This window comes from Ixodes scapularis, unplaced genomic scaffold, assembly GCF_016920785.2.
Source record: "Ixodes scapularis isolate PalLabHiFi unplaced genomic scaffold, ASM1692078v2 PGA_scaffold1__304_contigs__length_218370807, whole genome shotgun sequence".
NCBI lineage: Eukaryota > Metazoa > Arthropoda > Arachnida > Ixodida > Ixodidae > Ixodes > Ixodes scapularis.
The window spans coordinates 16,569,199-16,593,970 of NW_024609846.1; the positions used below are offsets into that span (position 1 = coordinate 16,569,199).

The window sequence follows — 24,772 nt, forward strand, 5'->3', positions numbered from 1 at the left end:
TTACTAAATTCTTGGAACGCGGCGCAAATTCCATTGGCTGGTTTCCACACTTGCGTATGAGTGCAGCCAAGTGTTTTAAACAACATTGTGCACGCAATTGTGGTCGCTTACGACGAAAGAACACAATTACCAGTGACATCATCAATTGGGTATCCCTGAAGATTTAAAATGTTCGCACATTTCCTTTTCCTGAACAATTCTTTTGTTTCACCATGTACTTAAGAAACGTTTAATAATGCCATTAACGACCATGGGCAATATATAGGAGAAGCAATTGATATCGCAAAAATCGAGAAACATTCACACCAGTTAAATTCAGTTTTAATGCTACCTCAGTAATGGCGCCAGAGTAGAAACATCGTGTTATGTCGTTACAAGCGAGCGCAAGTCTGCAACACGCCCTTGGTTGTAGAAAAACAATACGCAAGGGTGTATACGAGCCTTGTGATGAAACTTTTGTGAGGGGAGCCCACCATTATAATCGATCAGCAAATTTTTACTGCGCTCACTACGCTATGAGGATATCATTGATCCCAATAAAAGCCAGCAGCCTTCATCTGTAACAAAAAGCTAATATTACAATCTAATTTATTGGGTAAAAACCATGAAAACACTTTCATGACGGCTAAAATATGAAGAAGTGTTTGACACAAATAAACACTTGAGACATTTTAATTACGTGAGTCCAGAACTTGTTAGAATAACCTATCCATTAATGAATCCATCCACTAGTCAACAATGACGTTCAAACAATTATTCTGTCAAAAGAGGTATGGGAAAGGGCTTGACAACCCTTCCCTAGGGTTGTCAAGCTTAACATCAATAACCTAGTTACTGGCTAGAATTCTATTCGTTCGGAACCAAGGGTGATTAGCGCACCTAGACTTGTTGCCGAACGTAAATAATTTATTTTGTGTGCGCAGCTTGCAAAGAGAGAGACAATCTGGCGTACAGCTGAAATTAATATCACGCGTCTGCTTGCTAAAACGTAATGCTTTCATGTGGAAAACTTTTCTGAGTACATTGTGTTATGATTGTTTTAATATTTTCAGTATGACCTTGTTCGTACTTCACACTTCTCAATTGCTCAAATAGCGCTTGGTAGCTGTCAACTTGACGGCACTAAAAAAGTATGTACGTCTTTTTTATTTGTTTTTTTCCTCTACTCCCAACGTCGTCCCATGGCATTTCTATCAATGCGGCACTAAAAAGAACAAAAATTGTGTTTCCTTAATAAACGATATGCGGTTCTTTCATACTTAGGGCTATAAACGAATTCCGGAAAATGATTTAAGATTAGTACCCTTATTGCATTTATACATTCACAATTACAAAGTTTTATCCTCCTCGAGAATAGACCAATTAACGCTATTATTATTTTGAATGCCACCGATTAGGTCATGCAAAGGGCTAATAAGTGAATTATATTGTTGATTCTATCGTAAGATACTAATCTTAAAGAATATAATATTGTTCCCACTCAATTCAGAATTATATCAAACCTCCCGTACCTTTCTTCTTTTAGAAAGACATTGCCATCATAACACTGGAACGACCTGTGAATTGTTCAGAAACCATTAAAACAGTTTGTCTGCCCGACATCAATGACAATCCGGATTGTGACGTTCCCATGTACGTTGCTGGATGGGGATTCACTGAACGTAAGGGCGACTAATAAAGTTGTCATTCGAAACTCCCAAGGCTAATATTGAAAAAAAAAACAAAAAAACGGAACGTATATTTTAAAAGTTTCTGTCTATTCACATTGTGTTAAGCTGCCGGCGTGTACCGCAAGTTTAGAAAAAAACGCCCACCCAAAATGAAGAGATATATGATGAAAAACATGGGGAGGTGGGCTATCTTTGGGGATACCACAGCAAAACTTTATAACGAATAAACGTTAAACGCCCTGGAACGGACTGCAAACTAGGTGACGCGGGTACTGACACCGCAGTCCGCGGACACGGCGAATTCGCGTTTCACGATGCGATAAACACGCACAAGTATGCTACGGACTCCTCTGCCACGGGAAGGGATACCGCAGGCTGAGGACGCAGCAGACAGGTGTTTCAAAGTGGGAAGGACGCGCAGAAATCCTCCGATAACTCGCACTTCGAGGGAGCGGGTACCGCAAATCGCGTACGCAGGACAATTAATTTTTACGGTGCAATAAACACGCGGTAACCCGCTACAAATTTGTCTGTATCGGGAACCAATATCACGCGCGCAGATCGTGGACAAAAACACGGGAATCCACGACAAATTGGTGTGCTACAGGATCGCGAGCGCAACAGAAACGTATTTCACAATACAAAATACAAACGGGACGAACTTGCATGAAATCAAGATCGCGCGCGCACATCATGGACAAAAACGCGAGAATCCGCTACAAAGTTTACGTCACGGAAACGGATACCGGAAATTGCGGACGCAGGAGATTCTTATTTTATGGTGCAACTTACACGCCGGAAGAACTCGCGTGTTACGGGAGCCGATATCGCGCGTGCAGATCGCGGAAGAAAAAACGCGGGAACACGGTATGACCTCGCCTGTCGGACGTGCCGGAACAGGAAATTGCGCGGTTGATGGGATTCCCGTAAGACAGCGCCTGATGTCCGACGGGAATCGGGTGGTGGGCGATAATTCGGAGTTTTATATTACAGATAATTACACATAAAAACGGGACGGGCGATCTCTCGGGGGCGTGCGTTGTCTTGGACATTTACGGTTGCTATAATGAAAGGAAGGAAATCACAAATAGTTGATGCCACCTCGGGTATTTGCTGGGGTTGCCGTTTTACTCATGAAAAAAACAGAACCTTCATTTTTGGGACCCTCGTTGTTTTTAATCCTTACTAATGAACTCGAAAATGATGTATTTTTTAAACGTGCGATTATATGCCCATGACTGGGTAGTTTACTGAAATTTTGGCATTTATTCAAAATACAGCATTATGCAAGGTGACCTTCATCGTATTCTCAGTTGGTGTAATAACTGAAACATGGAGGAGGAAGTTTAGAGGTGCCACCATGTACAGTTTAACAGATAACACCTTCCACTCCTTTGATCTAATTCTACTGCGTGGCCCAAGAAGCGGTGAGGCTCTTTAAATCGACCGCGAAATTCGGTTTCTTAACCTATCGCGCTACGACTTTGTGCAGCGTTGCCCACAAATGGTGCATTTCTTCCTTTTTTTTTTTTGTAAAATTTGCAAAGAGCGAACTTACCTGAGGAAGACGTAAAGAAAGTAAAAAGCTTAGCTCCTAAGGAAACGCAGCGAAGCAACAGCACGGCGCCGATTCGCAAGGGAGACAAGAGATGCGGTCGCAACGCCAAGTGCTGCCAACGAACGAGCATAGGGCGTCGACAGCCGGCGTCTTTAGGAGACGATCTTTCCGACCTGAAAGCGAAGCGAGCGTTTCTAATATCAGTTGCCAATGCATTATTTTATCAATCCTTACTAATAAAACATAGTGAATGAACTCATAATCGATCTAAAAAAAAGATCTATTAAGTTATTTGGACTGTTTTTTTTTTTTTGTTGTTTTTTTTTGTGGTACTTAAGTCGTCTGCTTTGCAGTTCCTTGTTGTTACCGCGCCTGTGTTTGGTTCTGCGACTGTTACCGCCTGCGGAACGTGCGCCGCTTTTGAGTCGAAAAGATAGTTTGCTAAAGACGCAGGCTCGCGGCGCCATATGCTCGTTCGTTGGCGGCAGTTGGCGTCGCGACCGCTTGCGCCATCTCTCGTCTCCCGTGCAAAACGGCGCCATGTCGTTTCAAGACCGGTGGCTTCGCTGCGTTTCAACAGGAGTTAAGCCTTTTTCTTTCTTTACTTTTCCTCAGGTAACATCGCTCTTTGCAAAATTTAAGTCATAAAAAATGCACCACCTGTGGGCAACGCTGCACCAAATCGTGGCGAGCTAGGTTATGAAACCGAATTTTCCGCTCGATTTAAAGAGCCTGGCCGCTCCTTAGGTCACCCAGTATAACAAATGAACTTGTACCTCTAAGTGACCGAATGTAGTCCTTTGGCGTATATTCCACTGAAAATCTTTCCTGACGAACCGACCTAGGATTAACACAGTGCTCAAAAAAGCTCCAGTCTTGTTTTTCTGTGTTTTTTTAATATACGTCTACTACGAGAGCATCAGTAGATTTTTCTTACGCCAGGGTATTTTTTTTTTCAAAACTGTCTTTTGTTAATACTCAAACAAAACGAAAATCGACAAGAGTAGGTTTGGAACGATACTACGTGTTACCCTGCGATGGACTAGGTTCCGAAGCCCGTCGTGTGGAGCACTGCGTCAAAAAATTGGGCATTCACATTGCAAAAGAGTGCGCAAGAGAAATTACACCGCGCAGTGTACGAAGAGCAATAATTTTTCGCAAACGATTGTCTGTTTTGGTAGGGCGCTCTTTTGTATAGGTGAAGTAAAACTAGACGGTATTTAGTCTCATAATCATTCATGCCGTATTTCGTAAACATGTCAACTGTTTGGAGAAGTTGGAGGGCACGCAGGCGACACTAACATAAAGTCGCTTAGCTAATCGAATCCAATCTGTTTGTACGAAACCAGACCCGCATCTGCCTTCCGCACATGGTCCACACATACGCTCTTCCATGTTGAGCACTCGATTCGACTCATCTTCATTTCTTAATGGCCATTGGTTTTGAACCCAGGATTTCTTCGCCCCATCTCATCCAGATGGTATTTAGTTCTTTCAGTAGTCTTTCACAAGTAGCAAGCAGATGGAGCCGCTGCCAGGGCTCGATAACCAGACGGGAAACTCGCCTCCGCATGATGCGTCTTGGCGCACTGATGCGTACGACGGAGCAAATATACAGCGTGGTTTCTAAAAGGCTCGTTGTTGCACCCGGCGGCCTGTAGCACTGGGCTTTAGTCCATTGCAGGATGATACGGAGCATAGTCATACGTTATTTCGCAAATGTCCGATCAAACTTGGAATTTTAAAGTTGAACGTTCTACTAATTGATGCTTTAAACAATTCTTTTATCCACCAATAGTTCAAGAAAGAAATCGGATTTACAGTTACATGGCGTGAATGATCTCTAATTTTTTTTTCTTTGCTTTACCTGTTAATCGTACGTAAATACTGCTCGTTTTTCCATGCTTTGGAGGGTAACATGCTCTTTTCCTTTCCATGATACTCCAGTTTGTTCATGCTTCTATTTTCGTGTATTTGTTGGATATGCCTTTCTTCCAAAGTTGTAATATATTGTAACGATTCCTGTGATGATGCCCTTTGGGCGTTGCAGTATACTCCTGTATAAACACATTAGACCATACCTAATTAACAGTCAGAGTAAGTTTATTGCATTAAAATTACGACACAGCTGTGTATTTGGGATACAACAGCATATTACATTTTTCAGACGTTACTAAAAGCGCTTTTCCCGTACACTGTTACGCTTCCACCGAGAGATAATCAAATTATAATTTTAAAGCATACATGAAACCTGCATATAAAACACTTTATTTCTTTGAATGGACTTTTTACAACAATAGAAATTTAATGTGCCGTGGACTAGTAACTATATGATTTTTCCTAAGAATTTAAGTCAGCGGTTTATCTTTAAAAAACTTCACAATTTAATACCCGCTCCTGAGGAAATGTTTAAAACGCTACATAAACCGTTAACACTTCTTTTTTTCTTGCAAGATACCCCCTTGAAACGCATTTTCTTCACATCACGTACGCTTACTTGCTGTTTTGTATGTGCGTGACAGTTCAGAACGGCAAAGTTCGTAAGGAACTACCTCAATAAAACACATCTTAGGAATGATACCAGATAATACACTCTAAGAAAAAAGATGGTCTCAAAAGACTAACGACAACATTTGGTCCTCTGAACTCCCATTTGCTCCCCGAAGAGACCATCTGGTTCGAGCTAGGTACCGTGCGCCAATGCTGGGGACTAACTGTACTCGACCAGGACTAACCGGAAGGCGCGCGGGAGCAAAAGGAGCCCCGGGTGCAAAAGCGCAGGAGCAAAAGCAGCGGAAGGCGCGGGGGAGCAAGAGCGCGGGAGCAAAAGACGCGCGGACAAGATGGCGGCGTCTGCTTTATCGCCGATGGCCAGCGTTAGCGACGCAAGAGGCGACATGTTTAAAGGTTGAAGCTGACTTTATAACGATCGCAGCCTCCGTACCAGCACGTCGTGGAAGCCGCCGCTGACTCAAGCGCAGCCATTGTTGATGCACTGGCCATGCCGCTTTTGAGCATTGTCCTGGCGTCCTTCTCCTTTGCATACTTTTGAACGTGCTTTGAAAGCGTTTATATTTTCTTTTGGTTTAACTGGAACGTAGAAAAATATTTTTATCACTTAGCACGTGGCAAAAACCTTTCCAAAGACGAAAAAGATAAATTCTGGTTTCTCTTCTTTTTGTATTCTTTACAATCCTTTTTTTTTTCGCAAGAGACGACGGGGTTGCCACGGAGACGCGCATGCGCACAGCGGGGAAGCTATGCGGGGAAGCGAGAACATGGCTCCTGGGAGCCTATGGGGACGCTGTTTTATAGACTGTCACAAATAATTACTGTGTGTGCCGTTTCTTCTTAGTAAGAGATACACTCATTGGAAAGTTTAGCAACAATATTGGAAAACAGTATTGGTGTGAAAGCAGCACCATATTTGTAACGTCGTTCACGGTTGAGATAGTCACTGACAAAACGACTCCTCTCAAATGATCAGTATAAAAGGCGCATGGGTAGGCTTTGGGGTGACGATTGAAATAGCGTGTCGTCGCGTGTGTGTCGTCGTGTGTGAGTGGTGCGTGTGTCATCTGTATTCTAATTCCTGATCTATGTTAAAATGTTATAACGTGTGCAAATGTGAAAAAAGCGTTGTTCGTATGTGAATGTAATGAGCGCGGATAAGATCTACCCCAGTGATACTAATTTTTTTTACCAACTTTGAATTTGACGTTGACTAGCGCCACCTGGGTGTGTAAGCGCGCAATTTGGTACTAAATAAGGTAAGGGCGCAACATTTAGTCCCAGGGGCCTAACTGCAAGGGTGCAAAAGTTACTCCTGGGGGTTCAACTTTGAGGGACTAACGGTAGGGGAGCAAGGGTTGCTCCCGTCGCCGTTGCTGCCCTAGGGGACCAATGGTTGTGTCAGCGCATTTGCTCCCTTGAGGGAGCAAGTCTCGCTCCCTTTTTTCTTAGAGTGTAGATACAGTAAACATGAGCGCGTCCACGTCGGCTGCCGTGATTATAACGTTAATAAACGAAATCTAAGGTTTTGGCAGTAAATCAAAGTTGATGGTGCTAAATTCCTGTCAAAGTAATTTATGGCTTTATTATTCAAATAAACATATAAACAAAAATACTGTATTTCATGAGAAACCACAAGGCAATTATTTGGGGAGAATAATTTCGGCATGTATTAAATCCCGTAGGAATTATACCGTTTTAGAAAATATTAAGAATGCATACAACAAGTAATTTTAAGAGTTTCTTGGTCACTGGTAACATCCACATGGCATTATGAAGGGCAGTCGTGATGGGAAGGCATTAAGTTCATAACAAAACTGAACTCTCGCTAGCTGTTCTCACTAACATTTCTTCATGTAACTACATACTGGCCGGCCCCTCGATGCGAAAACCAAATTTGCAAAACAGTTTAAAAAAAAAAAAACGTCTGTATTGGTTCAAAAAACGCCTAAATACATTGCCGTTATAATGTCAATTCTAAAGTCCTCACCGTGTGTATCAAACCTCAATTTAGCAATTGTGATGTACGGTGCCAAAAAACAATAAAATCGTCTTCGCTACGAAGGCGTACACGGCACACTGTTTTGCCAATGCTTTGGTGACTTGTATTCACATAATAGTTTATAATTATTCATACTTATTCCCTTAGACTATACTCGCGACAATTTGTTGAAGCACTCGTAAATGTGAGCACATAGGGGATCGAGCTACATTAATTAATCCCTCTATTTTATTTTGTACTTCCTTTTGCAGCGGTCATAAAAAATAACCAGTCTCGGTCTAAAGATGTGGACGTGTTTCAAGTCGAAGAAGCTTTGATGACAGTAAACTCCGGCTCTGAGAAAAAATCCCAAGAAGTAACTGAAGGTGGGGTATACCAATGCGCTCAGATGTCCTTACAGGGGCATTGAAAGGTTAAAATAATATTTTTTCTGCAATCCAAAAAGATTAAAAACGATGCATGGACATTATCCACGAACTTCGAAACTTGGAAACTCAGCATTTGCGAAGTAAAAAAAAACACGATTTCCCAAAGCCGAATTTGAAGTTCGCGCCCGAACCGCGCTAGTGCCGTGACGTCGAAGATACAGTCGTCCAGCAACTCAAGTTTCTCTTGCGCTTCCGAGTCATCCCGACCCGAAGTGTCGCGGTCACCCACGTCCAGCGATCGAACGCTCTTCTCCGTGCCCGCCGCCTGTTACAGTAAGCAGATGACGCTTCACTTGCGAGTTTGAAGTTATTTTAGGGCCCATTTAGTGATCTCAAATTCTTTCGAAAAGTGTGAGCTCGACGAGGACGCGCAGTTGACTTTTGTCAGCGGCGTGAGGGGCCACGTCGTGCCGGTTCTGCTTGAAAGGCTGCCCCGGCGGAGTTACCACCGAAACTACGGTCAAACAGACACCAGACCCAGGTGTCTTGATTATTTGACGATTTCCTTTTCGAAGTCTCAGAGGCCACCGGGTAAATAAAAAAGAGAACTTGGTCCGATTCCCCGACTGACCGATCATCCTCAGTGCTATATGTGCGTGCGCCGTCAGCGGCGCGATGTTCTCCGAAGGAGGATAAAAAATCAGGAGGCGACGTCACTCCGGACTCCGATTTTCGGTATCTCAAAATGAAGGGCGTTAAAAAACATGTTTTACCAATGTCGATATTAAATTTTCTAGTAATATAGCTAACAAAGCTTCTAAATTTTATATATTTTTTTTTTTTTGGCGTCACAAATAAAAAGGTACAGGAAGGTGAGAAGAGGAAGGCAAGGGTGTGAAAATGAAAAGCCGTTCCCGCTTGTGGGGAACGTTTTTTTTTTTTTTGCGTTGTGGTTTTTTTTGTTTTTTTTTGTGTCTATGTTACAATTTGCATCGTTTTAACCAACAAACAAGAATGCGACGTTTGGGGTGTCAGTGCCCCTTTAAAGGGTAACCGCAAAGAAAAAAGTGTTTTTTGTTTTTGTTTTTTAACAGGCCCTAATTGGGACAAGCATATTCCAAAACAAATCTTCCGCAATATTTACGCCACAGGACGTAATTTAGTCGGAGTCACAACTAGAGCACTGCACGGGCCGGAATTTCTAGGCCCGGCCCGACCCGGCCCGGTAGAGACACGGCCCGGGCCCGGCCCGAGCCCGACAGAATTTTAAATTTCTAGGCCCGGCCCGACCCGGCCCGAAAGAGACAAGCCCGGGCCCGGCCCGAGCCCGACAGAATTGTTAATTTCAAGGCCCCGCCCGACCCGGCCCGATGGCTGTAGCCCGAAACAACCGATATCCGTTTGAACCCGTCCTGTTTCGACCCGCTCCCGAAACGAGCTCCACATTTGAACCCGTCCTGTTTCGACCCATTCTTTAAACACCCTTCCCATATGAACCCGTCCCGTTTCGACCAGTTCCCTAAACGCCCTTCTCGTTTGAATTTGTCCTGTTTCGACCCATTCCCTAAACGCCCTTATTTGAACCAGTTTCCGAAACACCCTTTGCGTTTGAACGCGTCCCGTTTCAACCTACTTTTATAAGGCCCTGCACATCGCAACCTCTTCGCAAAAAGTCTCCATCGTTCTAAGCCTGGTCTGCGCACCTTTTCTGTTTAAGAATATGTTCTGAAGTAGCTTTACATGTCAACGCGTTCTTAAAATATACAACCCTTTCAGGCAAGCTTAAGTTTAATATATTCCTAGTTAACCCCTTAAAACGTTTTTTTCAAGATGGTTCCTAAAACGTGCAAGCGCGGTACGGACTATGTACACTGCGCGACACTGATACCGCGAACATGACGTTGGCTCTTTTTTTCGAATTTTACTTCGAAATGGTTTTAGTAGGCACCAAAGTATACCGCTTAGGTATGTGGCCCAGATGAGCACTTCTAAAGACACTAATATTTTTGAAAACAGCGTTTTGATTCTATGCGATAAGCATAAAAACACGACGATCGCTTGTTCGCACTAATATAGTGTCGCGCTCTGTGCAATAAGGGAGTCTTAGAATAACGTACTCAAGCACTTTGGGCAAGCTAAAATTAGCATCGCCAAGGTTTTAAATCGCAACGCTATTTTTACGGTACCCAAAGCGCTTGCGTACGTTTTTCTAAATCTTCCTAATAGTGAACTAGATATTTTTGAGAGCGATGAATCAGACAGGTTGACAAGCATATGACTGGGACTTTATTTTGTTTACAACTTATAACACAACCCTCGCTCACACGGAAAAAGCTTGAAGGCTTTCTAGCTTCAAGATGTCTTTTAGTTACTATTTTTAACGACGCTTTAGTGAATTTGCACTTCGCTTTTTTTGTATTCAATGAACCTAAAAGATTAATGAGCAAACTTCTTGCTATCAACAACAATTTATGATTTACGGCACAGAATTGCCCAGGCACGGCTCGGGCCGGCCCGGGCCGGCGCGGCCCGAGAACTTTTTTGTTCAAGCCCGAGCCCGGCCCGGGCCCGAGAAAATACGTGCTACCCGGCCCGAGCCCGGCCCGCGGGCCGGGCCGGGCTCGGGCTTTCGGGCTGGCCCGGGCCCGTGCAGTGCTCTAGTCACAACCTCTCCACTTTTGAAATTCCCGCTTTTTCGGCCGGCGCGGAGGAGAAGTACGCCCCGCCCCTCGTTCTTAGATTTGCTTTTGATTGACTTGGCCGCGAATTTGAACGACGTACGCAACGTCTCGGCTTCCGGTTCGTCTTCTCGAAGATACGCCGGCGGAGGACGGCTGCCCCTCAGCAAAAAGAGACCGTACTTCAAACGAAGCTGAAATATATTGAATACGAATATTCGTTTTGTATTTATTCTGTATTATTTTGGCCGCATTCGAAATACGCGGGTAAGGTATTCAAAATACATTATAAATATGAATAAAAAAATTATTTTAGATATACCAAAAATATTATTCCTTCACACTCAAGATGCCATTGGTGCATTAAAAGCCGGTCACACAATTTTTTTTTATTTTCGATTTTGTCAGCAAATGGTGTCCCAGTGGTATTTGAAGGCACTACTAAATACATCTCACAAAGCTACATTAGAAACGAACACAAACACAAACACCATGAGGCACTGAACAGCTCATTCACAGTCCCGTTGACCGCTCTAGAGCCTTATATAGCCTACATATTGAAGGGAATCATGTTTTCGGTGACCACCTCTGCGCTTATTAAGGTTCCAAGTATTCGATCTTCTCCTCGGGAGTCTGTCAAAGGGGAAACAGTGCTTTGACGTTCGTGGACCATATCTCTTACTAAAAAGCATTGGTCCAACTAATAACAATTCGGCGCAGTTCCTAAAACAATATCCACACAAACGGCTCATAAAATACATGTTATTGCTTCTCTGCGTAGCACCACTCAGGACGAAGCGAATCAAGGCAGTTTCTTCACTTTAAAATACTGTAAACTACTTTCTTTTCGTGAGGACCTAATTCTCGCAAAGTTCGCGAATTGCCTACAATTCCGAAAAATAGGTCCCGTGAACAATTCCGGCAAAATGTAAAGACATTAAAATCTATAATGCGATTCCAGCGCGTCGCGAAAATTATAATTTGCGAATTATTCCAAAACTCCAACTTTGATCTTAATCGCGAAATATTGAGCCCGCGAAAAATAAATATTTTACAGTAGTTATTTTGCCTTTCGTTTTTAGTAGTTGACTATTTAATATGGTAGTTAATGTCACTATATCAAAGTCACTACTCACATCACGTACAATGGTGAGTATACACGTTCAGTGAGCTAATATTGTGCTAACAAAACCACGCCAAACGTATTTGTTCACAGCACCTGCTGAAGATTTCCAGCATCAGCAAATGTTGTGGCTGTAGTTCCCGAACCCCGTTAGTGATTGGTGTGCAAGGAACTGATCAGGTGTGTTCTTGATAGAAAAAAGGAAACAATAACATAAACTTGGCTGATTTATCAGTGCGATGCTGCGCAATTCAGTTGACAAACTAATCAAATGTTGTATTTAGGCGCTTCAGTGTACTCCATATCTGCTTGAAGTGAACTTCTAGAAGGGGAGGTTTTCAATATTTTGGTAGCTTAAGTCAAACTACCAATGTATTGCAGTCAAAAGGTACTTAGAGTATAACACAACAGTATTTACGATTTTCAGGTATTTTAATAGTATTCTGCACGTATTTTTGATTGCTCCATTTTTTTAGGGTTGGAGTATATTTTGCATGAATGAAATAAATTTTTTAAGAAATATATGTGAAAGGTATTTTGTGCCTATTAATTTAGTATTTACATATTTCAAAACGCATGAAGGGAACTTCAAATGTAGTTTAAGTATAGGTATCTTAAAATGATTTTTAGAAGTATATTTTAGTACTAAGTAAAAAAAAAAGAAGCTTATATTTTCGGTCTATTTTCTGTATACTTACAATTATGAACTGTATTTCAAATACACTCAAAATAGAATGTGGTATATTTTAAACGTATTAGTTTTCGCTAAGGGGCCAGCAACGAAAACGAAGACGGCGCCGCACCTGACCATCCAGAGCCTTCGGCGAGGTTGGACGACACCCGCTGGTAATTGAACTTCAGGTGTTCTTTGTTAGGCGGGACAAAGGACCGCGTCACTTCTACCTTCTCGCGCGAGACGCCGCATGCTTCGACGAATTGGCCACTTAATGAATCGGGTGTTACCCAACTGCCACGATTTGGCAAGAGTCATACCCCTGTCAGACGGGCATTTTAACGGGCTTTAGAGCAAGCTCCTTTATGAAATCGGCGAACCAGCGCACGCCGTAGGGCACGTGCGCACTCAACATCGCGAGCAGATTGGTCGATTTTATAAAGAAGCTTAGTGAAAAGGACCTTTAGAACGCCGTCTGACAGGGGTATTAAATAAAGAAGTCAGCGTACTGTTGCTCTTGGCTCTTGAGATATTACACGCAACCAGGGGCCGCTGCGGCCGCTGCCATGTAATGTCGACGGCCCGCAAGTGCATCTGCTGCCTGGAGGTTCCGGAGGTTGCCTCCAAGGCTGTAGCTGCTGCATCACGAATCACGCCAACTTCTTCGGTGGCGTCCAAAGCCCAGTCGTGCTCCAGATAGCCTACCGGATGAGGGCGATGGAGCTAAACGACATGGAGCTGGTGTAAAACTTTTTTTATTGACAAAAAAAAAAATCGGCGGCTTCATTTAATGAGAGCAATCAGCTGATTCTTGTTTCCTTGCTTATCCTTTGGAAACTAAGACTTGGACGATTATATTGATTAGGCCAGTGGGAACTTTGCTCGAGGAAAGAGTGTGGCGAGTTTAATTCAGACAAGTGGTTTAAATATTTAGTTATCAAGTAAAATAGAATAGCATGCTTCACTCAAGGAATTTCGCTCTTTCTTGGGGGTCAGCTGTTTTGTGATACTACTCTGATTGTGCAAGGGGCTCATTTTGAGCACCTGACACATTTTGGCCGCCACCGGAACTTCACAAGAAACTTGTTATACCAAACAAAGGTGGCATAGGTATAAAAAGCGGAAATTTCTTTTGGCACCGTAACTCAAAGGGGAAAAAAATTGGACGTCGCAGGCTCTAGCGAGAATAGCACTCGTCTTGGGAGGTTGGCACTTTACAGGTATGAAGGGACCAGCACACTACATATTCAATTCAAACAACCTTACGTAAGAGGGTTCGGAACCGACAAAAAAAAAAAGTGTCCACTAACGCAGAATTCAGACGTCTGAACGCTTCTGCGGACGGCTGTTACGTAATAACCTGGTTGTGCCAGGTTTTTTTACATAATAGTTGCGTCTCAGTTGCAGATGTTCGGTGCACCCGCTGCGAATCTCGAAGGCCTCCGGAGCAAAATGGCGCGTTTTTCACTACGCGAACGTCCGATTGCCTCCAGCCAAATAGCATTCAGGTTGTGATCTTTCGGGGCGACATGGCTGCTGGTAGACTCGCTGTCGCGATCATTCACCTGGCAGCACTTTACAAAGATGGCGCCGCTTCACAGAATTTCACAGCGATGAAAAATCGACATTTGCGCGCGCAAGCAAAAACAAAATTAAAAATAAAGCACGCTAAGAAAGCAAAGAGGAAAACAAAAGTAACAAACCGCGCTATGAAAGCCAAAATTCCGCGTCGCTTCCTGTCACAAAGCTGTTAAACACACACTACCTCATTTAAGCAAGTCTCACTCAAGCACCTGGGTCAACGCGAAACAGTGATCACTTAGGCGCAACGACTAAGGTAGGCGAAACGCCGCGAGACAGGCGGGCGCAGAGTCTTCGGCGACCATGAAAAGAATGGCGAAGCTTTTGGTTGGTATGGTATGAATCCAAATGGAAGTGCCCGTCTAATAACTCTATCCAAATGAATCCAAATTAAATCCAAATGGAAGTGCCCGTCTAATTCTAAAAAATAATAACTCTCATTATATAGGTTATTTTTAAACGTAAGAATATGCAGCTGAAAACAAAATTACAAGGTTTAACAACCAAGATCTAAGATGTCAATCAATCTTCTGTCAATCAATATTTAGCCAATGAGAAGAGTTGCTATCGCACGTCCCTCCGTGGCGTATAGCACCCACTCCGTGACGTATAATTCCAACTTTGTGGCAAGCGATTTAAAACGGACGAAATATCCGCAACTAAAATCTGTCTCGCGCAAAAAATATTGCTGTATTTTTTCTTTGCGCGGGAAAATTGTTTTGTGACGTGCTTGTCCCCATTAGGCTGTTTAAAAAAACCTTTTATTTTTATTTTCACTTAATTTTTTTTTAAATGCTATTGCGGTGCTGTCTTCCTGTAAAAGCGCCTAACAGGTTAGGTTCTAGTATCCATTTGGTCCAATGCATCTGGGGCATAAACGTTTTCAATGTATAATACAAAAATATTTTTACGTTCACTAGCAACTCCTCTCACCCTATACTGATATTTTAGTGCCATTGCTGCAAAAATAACTCTTGATATAAGGATACACTACCTGTAGCGATACAATACTTAAAATAAAGCCCACTACTACAAACTTATTTTCAAAATTCAAAATCACGGTTTTAAGCTCTTGCCTTGAACGCGTTGAGAATGGTGTTCCAGCACTGCAACTCTCGTAATCTGGTCATTTAATTTCCAGGGGTTAAAATCCAGGACCCCAATCTTCAACGCCGTCCAAAAAGTATATTCTTAACCATAACTAACAAGATTTCTTTTGATGATAATGTAATTAATGCAAAGGCTCAAGCGAGCTGGACAAGAATATTGATCATAATTCCTGGGAAGGGGAACAAAGGAAAAACACAAATCTCCAAACACAGCTAGGTGACTAGTGCGCTTCTGCAAAATCCTCCTGGTACTAGTATCGAACCTGGGGCGTCTCAATTTCCAGTGGAGCGCTCTACCACCCGTACCAGGCGAAATTTCAGTCGCGTACAAATAACTGAGCTGTGTTTGGACATTTGCCTTCGTCCTTTGTCTTACTTGCGTCCCTTCTCCAGGGAATTAATATCATTAAGATTCTTTCATACCACAAACATTAAATACTTTTAACTGGCGAGAAAATGCAATCATACTAAAGTGAATTTCGCATTAAAAACGCTCTTGGACTCTCTAATTTTTCTCAAAATCCTACTCAAATAATGAAGATCAATCCAGCAAGATCGAGCTTATTTAGAACATTTTCGACGGTTTCCAAACTCAGTTCGAATGACAAAAATGTTTCATGGACAGCTTACGTCGTTCGGCCTTCATCTGGTTTTATATTACAGGCACAAGCGAGTATCTTGACGACTACTATGATACTGCAGTGACACCGGGGTCCGCGGTCAAAAATACGAATCCTGATATGCTCCAACAAGCCCGAGTACAGTTAATCGCAAATGAGAAATGCGCAGAGCTGTATCACCGGCCGTCAGTTCATGGAAACATCGTGTGCGCTATGCACGACTTTGGATCATCTATATGCACGGTGAGGACAAACATTTTTAGTAACATCTTCACCATTAGATTATAATAAGGCAGGTCTTAAAAACTAAAAATACCGATCTTCATTCCAAAAGCATTCGAAAACATTCTGATTCAAAAACTCTGCAGCCAATCTCAATATCTTGCGTGGGTGTTCGCATGCGCTCAATGGCCCTCAAAACAGCTGGCAGCCCAAGGAAGACGGAGTGCAGCCAGTCCCAGTGATATTACTACTGGAAAAGCGCAGAATCCAACATTTTCTAGCGGCAGCAATCAAGAACACTCTCAATTGTGCTCACTGAGAGAATGAGAATGACAGGGCGATTCTTCAGAACGCCCATCTGCCAGCAAACTCCCAATTCCTTCCACCTTTCTTTGGTAGCGCACGCGCCCTGGAGGTGCACCAAACGTCAAAGCCTCGTCAAATGTCGGAAGCTCGCTCTGGAGGCGGGACAACTGAAGCTCTTCCCGCCGTCATTCTGTAGCTTCATCCTTACAACCACTACTTTCCTCGATATATTTATTTTTCAATCGGAAATCACATGGCTTGTTTGTCTTTTAGTTATTATTTTTTTCGTAATAATAGTCCTTCTCCAAGGCTATTATCTAGGTACACCAACAAACTTCAAATGTTATCTTCAGCATTTTGTCCTTACTTCGTTCACTCAAGCTGACAGTGGGACGGGAGCTTCGTGCTCACCGGGTCAATCAACCGCCTTCCTTTATTAACTGACTCCACTCTCTGCGTGCTAGTATGGGCGGGAGAGCGATCGTGCGGAGAAAAATAGACGCATAACTGGTCCAAAAAGCACGCTGATTCTACCGCAATGTCCGTTTAAGAATGAAGTCGGTGTACAACAAGCCCCGACAAATAGGAGCCAAGATGTACTCAAACTTCCTTTATGACTCCCAACAGTAGCTCTTCGATGCAGTGTTTTCTGCGGTGAGCTCGGAAGTTTGATGGGTAATTTTAGAACTGATTGTTAGAACTGCTAGAGATTCACAGGATCTGACAGGAACGTTTTAGTCAAACAAGACAGACAGCAATGAGCATTTACGTCGGCCTTTTGGTGTTTATATTGGTTCGCCTATACTGTTTTTAGTAATATTGAGAATAGTAACTAAACCAATGCCACCCCTCAAATATTCGTTAATGTCAAACAGCTCCTGTTTTGAACTACAACACGAATTAAACGTTCGCCGCCGCGCAGACACGGTGCATTTCAAGTACTTTTCAATACGAATACATGTATTAGTAAATATAAGCCACAGGTTTCCATGACACAAAAATGGAAGGCGTCAAACTAAAAACGATGACTGACCCACACTGCGTTATCTCTTAAGTGTGAACGAATGTAAATTAGCTTTCTCGTGGGTTCCCGCTATTTAACCCGTTTAATTTTATCTGACTCGTCTTCTGATTCTTAAACAGGGCGACAGTGGAGGCCCGTTGGTGTACAAAAGAAATGATGGCCGCTGGACCTTGATGGGACTAACAACTGCTACCGCGATGCCATGCAACGTCACCAAACTCCCCATGTACTTCGTTAGAACTAAACCCTTCATGGACGAGTTCATTCTTCCGTGTGTTCAAAATTATAGTAATTGTACATGCAAGGCAGCAAACAATACGGAATCCGGCATTTATAACTAGTATAATTTAGAAAAATCTAAAGGCCGTTCAGATCTGTATATTCTTAAAAATAAAAATACTGCTATATCATCCGTGTAACTTCAAACCAAATCACTTGTGTCGCATAGATGTTCAGAGGTCTGCAGCAAAAAAACCTATCTGCTTATTTACATCTACTTACCCAGTATGTCCGCGCTAAAATCTATTTTAAGCACAAACTCAATTATTATATTAATTAAAATAGCAACAGCAGAAATATGCTTCTTCTGCATGAGGCTTAAACCGGCAAAGCTAGCCGATGCCGGACATGCCGCGAAGGTAACCGTGATCAAGGTCGACCACGACGATGACGGAACTGTGTTGAGTGCTGATGTCGCAAGCATGTAATAAAGCGTGCTGCTTTCATGTTGTTCTTGACTTCCCGTGACATGGTGAAAAAAACAGTATGATTTTGAACCCGGCATACCCAAATTCGAACTGGGCAAAATGGAAATCAAACTGGCTAAACTGGTGATAGAGGAAAGCAAGCTGGCCGAATTTGAACATTAACGAGCCAAAACTGGCACCTTAACATTACGAACAGGCAGCTGAACTTGCCAAACAGGCTAAACTGAGTGCTAAAGAGGTAAAAGTGGTAGCAGAACTGGTCCTGGTATTCAAGCTGTTCAAACTCGTGACTGAACTGATAATCAAACTGTTCTTCATACTTGTAGCATAGCTTCAAATTGCGGTGAAACTGTTCAAACTGGTAGCTAACTGCTCAAACTAGTCACCGAACTGTTCAAATTGATAATTGAACAACTCTAACAGGCAGTTCAGCTGTTCAAAATGATGAATATATACCGAAAAAAGCTTAGGAATTATATAATCTCCCTAGCAGCATAGTTTAGTCAATTACTTTGTAAATGTAATTTAATCATAGTAACAATGTTTGTCGCCTTGTGCCCTAGCATTCCAGACATGTAGTCTAAATAAAGAAAGAACAAACTACCTTTGCCCGGAATAAGATATTTACAATTAGAACTACTCCTGGAAAAAAAGTAATTCATTGCAATTTAGATTCCTTTTAGAACGTAAGGCAATTATTTCACAATTAGTTTCCTTTGAGCTACCCGACGTCAATATTTTTTTATATAACTGCATACCACTTTGTTTGCTCTGAAATTCAATTGTGTCCAGTGTTTTCCTTTAGGCATTTGTTTTGCTGATTTTAGTTCACATGATATAATGCCAAATTGCAAGTAGAATACAAGCAATTGATCTTGAAACGAAACCATTTAGGATTGTTAGTGTTTGTATCACTAACAAAAACTATATCTTACCCTTCTGAAAAATTTTGCAAACTGGGCCAGTTGAAACAGGAATATTGCCATTGGTTATCCTGGTTGAACTGGACAAGCTGAAACTGTGCATACCGATTTTACTGGGAAAATATGTATACTGGTAATACTGTACAGCTGTGTATACTGGTCCACTCCATGCAGTCAACCAGGTTAACGGGCCATATTGACAACGAAGTTCGTAAGCAGGTAAAATTAACTTCACATCCGCAAAAAATACACATACTTCAAACCTCCTTACAATATAATTTTTTTTTTTTTAACTTTCATGATATTATTTATGTCTCCCAAGCCGGTAGGCGAGAACTCCACTTGAGTTTAGTGTTGTTCGAAACACAACACTTCCCTCATTTCGGATGCTCAGGCTTATGACTGGCAGCCATATCGCTACAGTACCCAGGACTGCCGATTTCTCGAACAAGAGACAGCTGAACGACTAAAGAAAAAGGCAATTGTCCCTCCTTCTGGCCCTTGGGGACTTCCTGTGGTCATTGTAACAAGAGAAACCAAGCAGCGATTTTGCATCCTTTCTACTTCGCTTGCCTTCTTGCTTGCTTTCTCATCGTCCTGCACTTACAGTCCGAAGCCGCCCTTAGTAAGACTTTGTGATAGTCAAAGATGTGAACTGCAAGCAAGTTTCGCCTACCTGCCATGCCATAGTTGTTCCGGCTCTCTTGCGCCAAGGAGTGCTCGAACTGACTCGCAATAATAATAGTCACATGGACTTCACACAAATGCTCAGAAAGTTACAAGATTGCTATGGTGGCCTCTAATGAGTACTGCGGTATCTATACTCGTTTTCACCTGAAGGAAAAATCACGTTTTGTGCACTGTTTTGCGCAAGAACTACTTCGCGCCGCGAAGTAGTTCTTGGGAGATTGGGTTGTCGGAGCAAAAAGCGATGCTCTTGGCGTTAGGAACGTGTACGTCTTGATAAGATAACATACATCTATTCTAAAATTCACATATATACATCCTAATTATGCGCATGAAGGGGGAAATTAGTAAGGCTCCGCGAGGAGACGGACTTGTTTTACTACTGTTCTTGAGGTGAAAACGAGTATAGATACGTCAAAACGTGTTCGGTAAATAAAAGAAAAACGGTAGAACCACATCAAAATCAGTTGGAAAAATGGGCCTGGTATCAACAACGGATACACCGTTCGGTGTCATTGCCCTGGACCATATCATGATGTCAGAGGTCCGCAGTGCTCGGTACATTTTGAATGTCATCAATTTTGCAACTCGGTTCATCAGCCCGCAAGCGGGGTGATGAACCGAGTGTCGACATAAAAAGTGGTCGCGCACTTGTACAAAGTGTTCCATCGATACGGAACACCCGACTATTGCCCGACAGATCACGGCAAATAGAGTCGCGGGACTTCCGTCGTTTGCAGGCCCTACATGGAGTGAAACTTCTTTATTCTGTAGCCTACCGTTCCGCAAACAACACACTTGCGAACTCAGCAACGGCACGTTAGGAGCTGTTCCAAGGAGACTTTGTGACACCACTAACGCCGAGCGCGACAAGAAGCTAATGAGGGCTGTATTTACTGTGAATGTTACTGTTAACTTAACCCTCCAATTCTCACCATTTCACTTCCTCACGGATAGCCTACAAAACTTCCTCTACATAAAGTGTGCCATATTGATGCAAGACTAACATAAGAGCGTATGTTGCAGGAGCACTCTAAAAAAAAAGGTGGCGAAAGAGGAGGACATTTTCGAGTTCCTCCTTTTGACCAGCTCGTCTCTCCTTATTCATCGATTTTATGTGGTGCGCCCTCTATCGGTCAATGGAGTGGGAGGAAATTCTCTCCATCGCGTTCGGCATCCGCTCATGGACGGGCGGCCATAACGGGACGGCCAAGATAACTGCTCAGCTGCTTTACTTTCGCCAAACAATAGATGCATTTCGAACCCGGTTTCGAACTAACCTGCAAAACTTACTTAGCAGCAATATTAAATAATCAACCCTGGCTGGTCGCCAAATCCAAATCCAGTGGACAGGAGCGGACCGCAGTTCGGCGTGTTTACGGTGTTGCGTCGTGTCGCTTAGCTGCATTGCTTTGCTTGTCCGGCGTTCTTCCTGTCACCGCAGACTGGAAAAGAATATCTAGCTCTCGCATATAAGTGACGGAAGTGCGTAGGCCTTCCCTATAAGGCGGTCAGGCACGGATCGCTGCATGAAACGAGGTTGCACGAGTTTTTCGTCGACGCATATGTTGGTGGTATCCACGTCGCTGAGAGAAAACTACTCACAAAAAAGGCAAGTGCTTTCTTTTTTATGCGCGCCATTACGTCATTGCCTCGGGCAGCTCTTTTTATAGCAATGTGCAACAATTTTATAACAGCAGTCGTTTAGTTTGATTGCCTGTGGTGTGGATTCATCAGCCGATCGGGACATCCCCCAGCTTAAGTTTTTCGTTGGGCGAAGCTTACACCGGCCGTAGCTATGTTAGACAACGTCGATAACTACGGCCGGGTAACTCTTGCTTTTTGCTTGTACCCTGCCATGGACGCTACGAGCCTGTTCCCGGGGCGCTGAAGAGTGCCTCGACATCTTGAATGTCCAGGAAATCGCCTGAAATTAGAAGAGAGTTTTCGAGCCTGTGCCGACGGCTGCTTGTCTTCTGCACGAGAAAAAATATAATGTTTTGTTCATTTGTGACGCGCTTTAAATTCATTATGCGATAGCGGTTGGTCATATTCCTCACGAATATACACCTTAAACTTAATAAAACCGCCGTCGTACTGGGATCACAGCTTGTCGTCGTAGATGCAAAAAAAGCGTTTTTACCTGTCAGGACTCTCCCGGAGGCTGCAATGCAACGGGGTATTTGCGATTTCATTTGCACAGAAAACACCCATTTCCACTGCACGTCTGCTGTAGGTTTGAAGTGGGCCTGTCTGTGCAATATGCAAATCTGCTGATTTTATTTTAGCACATTCAGATCATATAGCATTATTATAAAGGGTGTCGTCTATCTACTAAAGGAAATGCAGCTGTTAAAATATCTCAGCAATCGGCACGGGTAGAATTAGAATTTGGGTCTATGTAACCTACTGCACCACAACTTGGCAGCTGACGGTGTTGGCGTCTCAATGCCGTTGCAGCAGGTTTTGACCATCTGATATTTAGCCGTTGTGCACCAACTGACTCGGGTGCCAATCCATCCGCACTCAGGCTTGGTGTAACCATGACGACTGTTCAGTTATCGGCAAGTCTGGAAATGAGCAGACTGGGACCAAAACTAAGTGTTATCTTACACGGAAGTATTTTAGTTCTGAGTAGAGGAGACCACATGAATGAAAGGTGCTGCCGAAGTTGCTTAAATTCGTCTGGTTGAGTGAATACTTTAATATAAAAAACTGCTCTGCTTTCCACCATTCCATCACTGTTTGCTTTATGTATGTTCCAGAACCTATGCCTGACACGAGAGCAAGCAAGGGACGTTGAGAGGAACACGGGGCAGCAGGCAAGGAGCCTTACATGGCACAAGCTACAGTCGACAGCTTCATGCTTTCGTACATCCTTCCAAAGGGTAAGGTGGACTGACAACGCCATAGATGTCTAACCGTCCTGAGGGACATCTAAAGCAAGGGCCTCAGGAGTTATGTGAGCTGTTCGGAATGCTGCAAATGTTGAAGTCGCTCTATGTTGGTTAGGATGCCTCTACATCTTTGCTGCAGTATATGTTCAGGGTGAAAAGTACTTATAGAACTCAGTGCATTCATGCGTAAATGGTATGTTTCATCAAAAATAAAATATTTTCGTACAATTTTGCTTTTACCATTATCGCAAACCGAAACTTTGGTAAAGATGGACAACGTCGTACCTTCGGCATCCCACACATGTGCACCCACATGATGTACAAGGGTCCACAGGATCTGCCACACCGAACACGTGCTGCACAAACATTATCACGCCGTCTGCACAACACACGTCATTGCTGTATCCGACGGCTTTCGTGAGAAACGGAAACACACAAACACGTGTTTTCCCAAAGCCTATTTTGTAGGAATTCATGCAAGATCAAGTGTAGTAAAGTGCATGTAAGTACGCTGCAAACTGGTATATTGAGCAGCAGGTGATTGAACACCAAGAATTTTTGCCTTTACGCATTGTCCTAGACATCACACACTTAAGTATAAAACAAAACACGCGGCTTAGTGCAACGGGGCCTTTACCGAGCCCACAGCGTTTTAAGCTGAGCGCAAGGCGCCGCGTAGAAATCTTGACGACAGGAAACGTGGCGACGTCCAGCAGTAGCTTCGGCCGCACCGCTGTTCTTTCGGCTTCTCCTCCTTGTGCATGAAAATATCAAACAGCACGGGGAGCCTCTCGATAAGTTAAATTTCACACCGTAGCTACTATATCGTTGTACGCCGACTACGAAAAGCGCACCGCGTCGTAGAGAAACTAGAGAAGTCCAAAAGAGTCTCGATATCGTTTTCTCTGTCGTCTGTGCGGAGAAAACACGGTAGCGATATCAACAGACAGTCACTTGTTCAACATTCTCTCTCTTGTCTGATGTCCGACAATCGTGTCACACCCCTTGAATAAGATGGCAAAAACAATGTTTCCGCAGTGTGAAAGCTTCCTGTCGAAACGACCACCAAAGTTTGCGGTTGTGCCTTGTTTCGGCATGTACTTAGACATGCATGGCTTAATCTTTCAGACAAGCGTATGACTACTGCCAGGATCAATCAGGTAATGATTCTGTGGTTCTCCTTAGTGGAAGAGCCAACACGCGGACTACTCCGTGCCGTGTCTCTTCGTTTGAATCATCACAAGCCCAAGGCTATGCTGTCATCGGGGCTAAAAATGCTTGGATTTGGGCTAGTTGGTTTGACATAATGAGGTATATTGCGCTGCGAAGTTACACTTAACACATAAACATGTAATCTATGAAACAATATGCAAGCCTGCGCTTTCACAAGTACGTCGTGTTGTTATCTGTCTTCCATATCGTCTCATATATTGCGTATTTATGTGTTAAGTGTAACTTCGCAGCGCAATATACCGCATACTGTCATCGGGAGCAACAACAGCTGCACTATGCACGGTCGCTCCCTCCCTCACAACTCTCAGACCTCCAGGCAAAGTCTCTAGGCCGGAGAACTCCCTGTTAGGATACAGTCACTGAACGACGACGCTAACTGGCGCTACGAGTATGGCGGCTTAAAATGAAATTAAATAGGTCGTTTCACCTTCGTTCAGATTCGGCTGCGCCACGAGCACCTTTCTCCGTTGTCTGTGCGGATGGTGTACTGCACAATACTCTTGTCTGGCTAAACCGGTCAATTTTCTTTCCCTCGAACCTTTTTGCCGTTGGAAGCGTAATCTGGTTTTGGCGCTAGAAACCATGAGCGGTTTCTACTATTGCACACTAACTACACTGAATGCCGCAGGTCATCGCCCTAGTCACAGCGTTCGGTGTTCCTTATTTATCCATTCATTCGAGAGGGAAACAATCATAGACAGTAGGCGCGTTCGATTTACCTACAGCTCCTGCACCGGTGCAGAAGTGTAGCCCCGAGTGCATTCGATTTGAGGGTGCAGCCCTGGAGGTCTCTGCACCGCGCTGTTTGATTTACAAAAGTGTCGCGCCATTTCTACCCCTGGCGTACACTTCCTGCAGTCGCACGTTTTTGGTGGTGTAG

General features: G+C 43.4%; 1 protein-coding gene across 1 annotated transcript in view; it reads left to right on the forward strand.

Annotated features, from left to right (window-relative positions):
• The window catches only part of LOC115309204 (chymotrypsin-C-like), a 35,069-nt gene extending 17,283 nt beyond the window's left edge, over nt 1–17,786 (forward strand). The window contains exons 4-7 of the mRNA XM_040223552.1: nt 1,530–1,661; nt 7,993–8,106; nt 15,937–16,136; nt 17,565–17,786. Coding sequence (XP_040079486.1) covers nt 1,530–1,661; nt 7,993–8,106; nt 15,937–16,136; nt 17,565–17,786 — 668 coding nt within the window. The remainder of the gene's footprint in view (nt 1–1,529; nt 1,662–7,992; nt 8,107–15,936; nt 16,137–17,564) is intronic.
• Nucleotides 17,787–24,772: the final 6,986 nt, after the last annotated feature.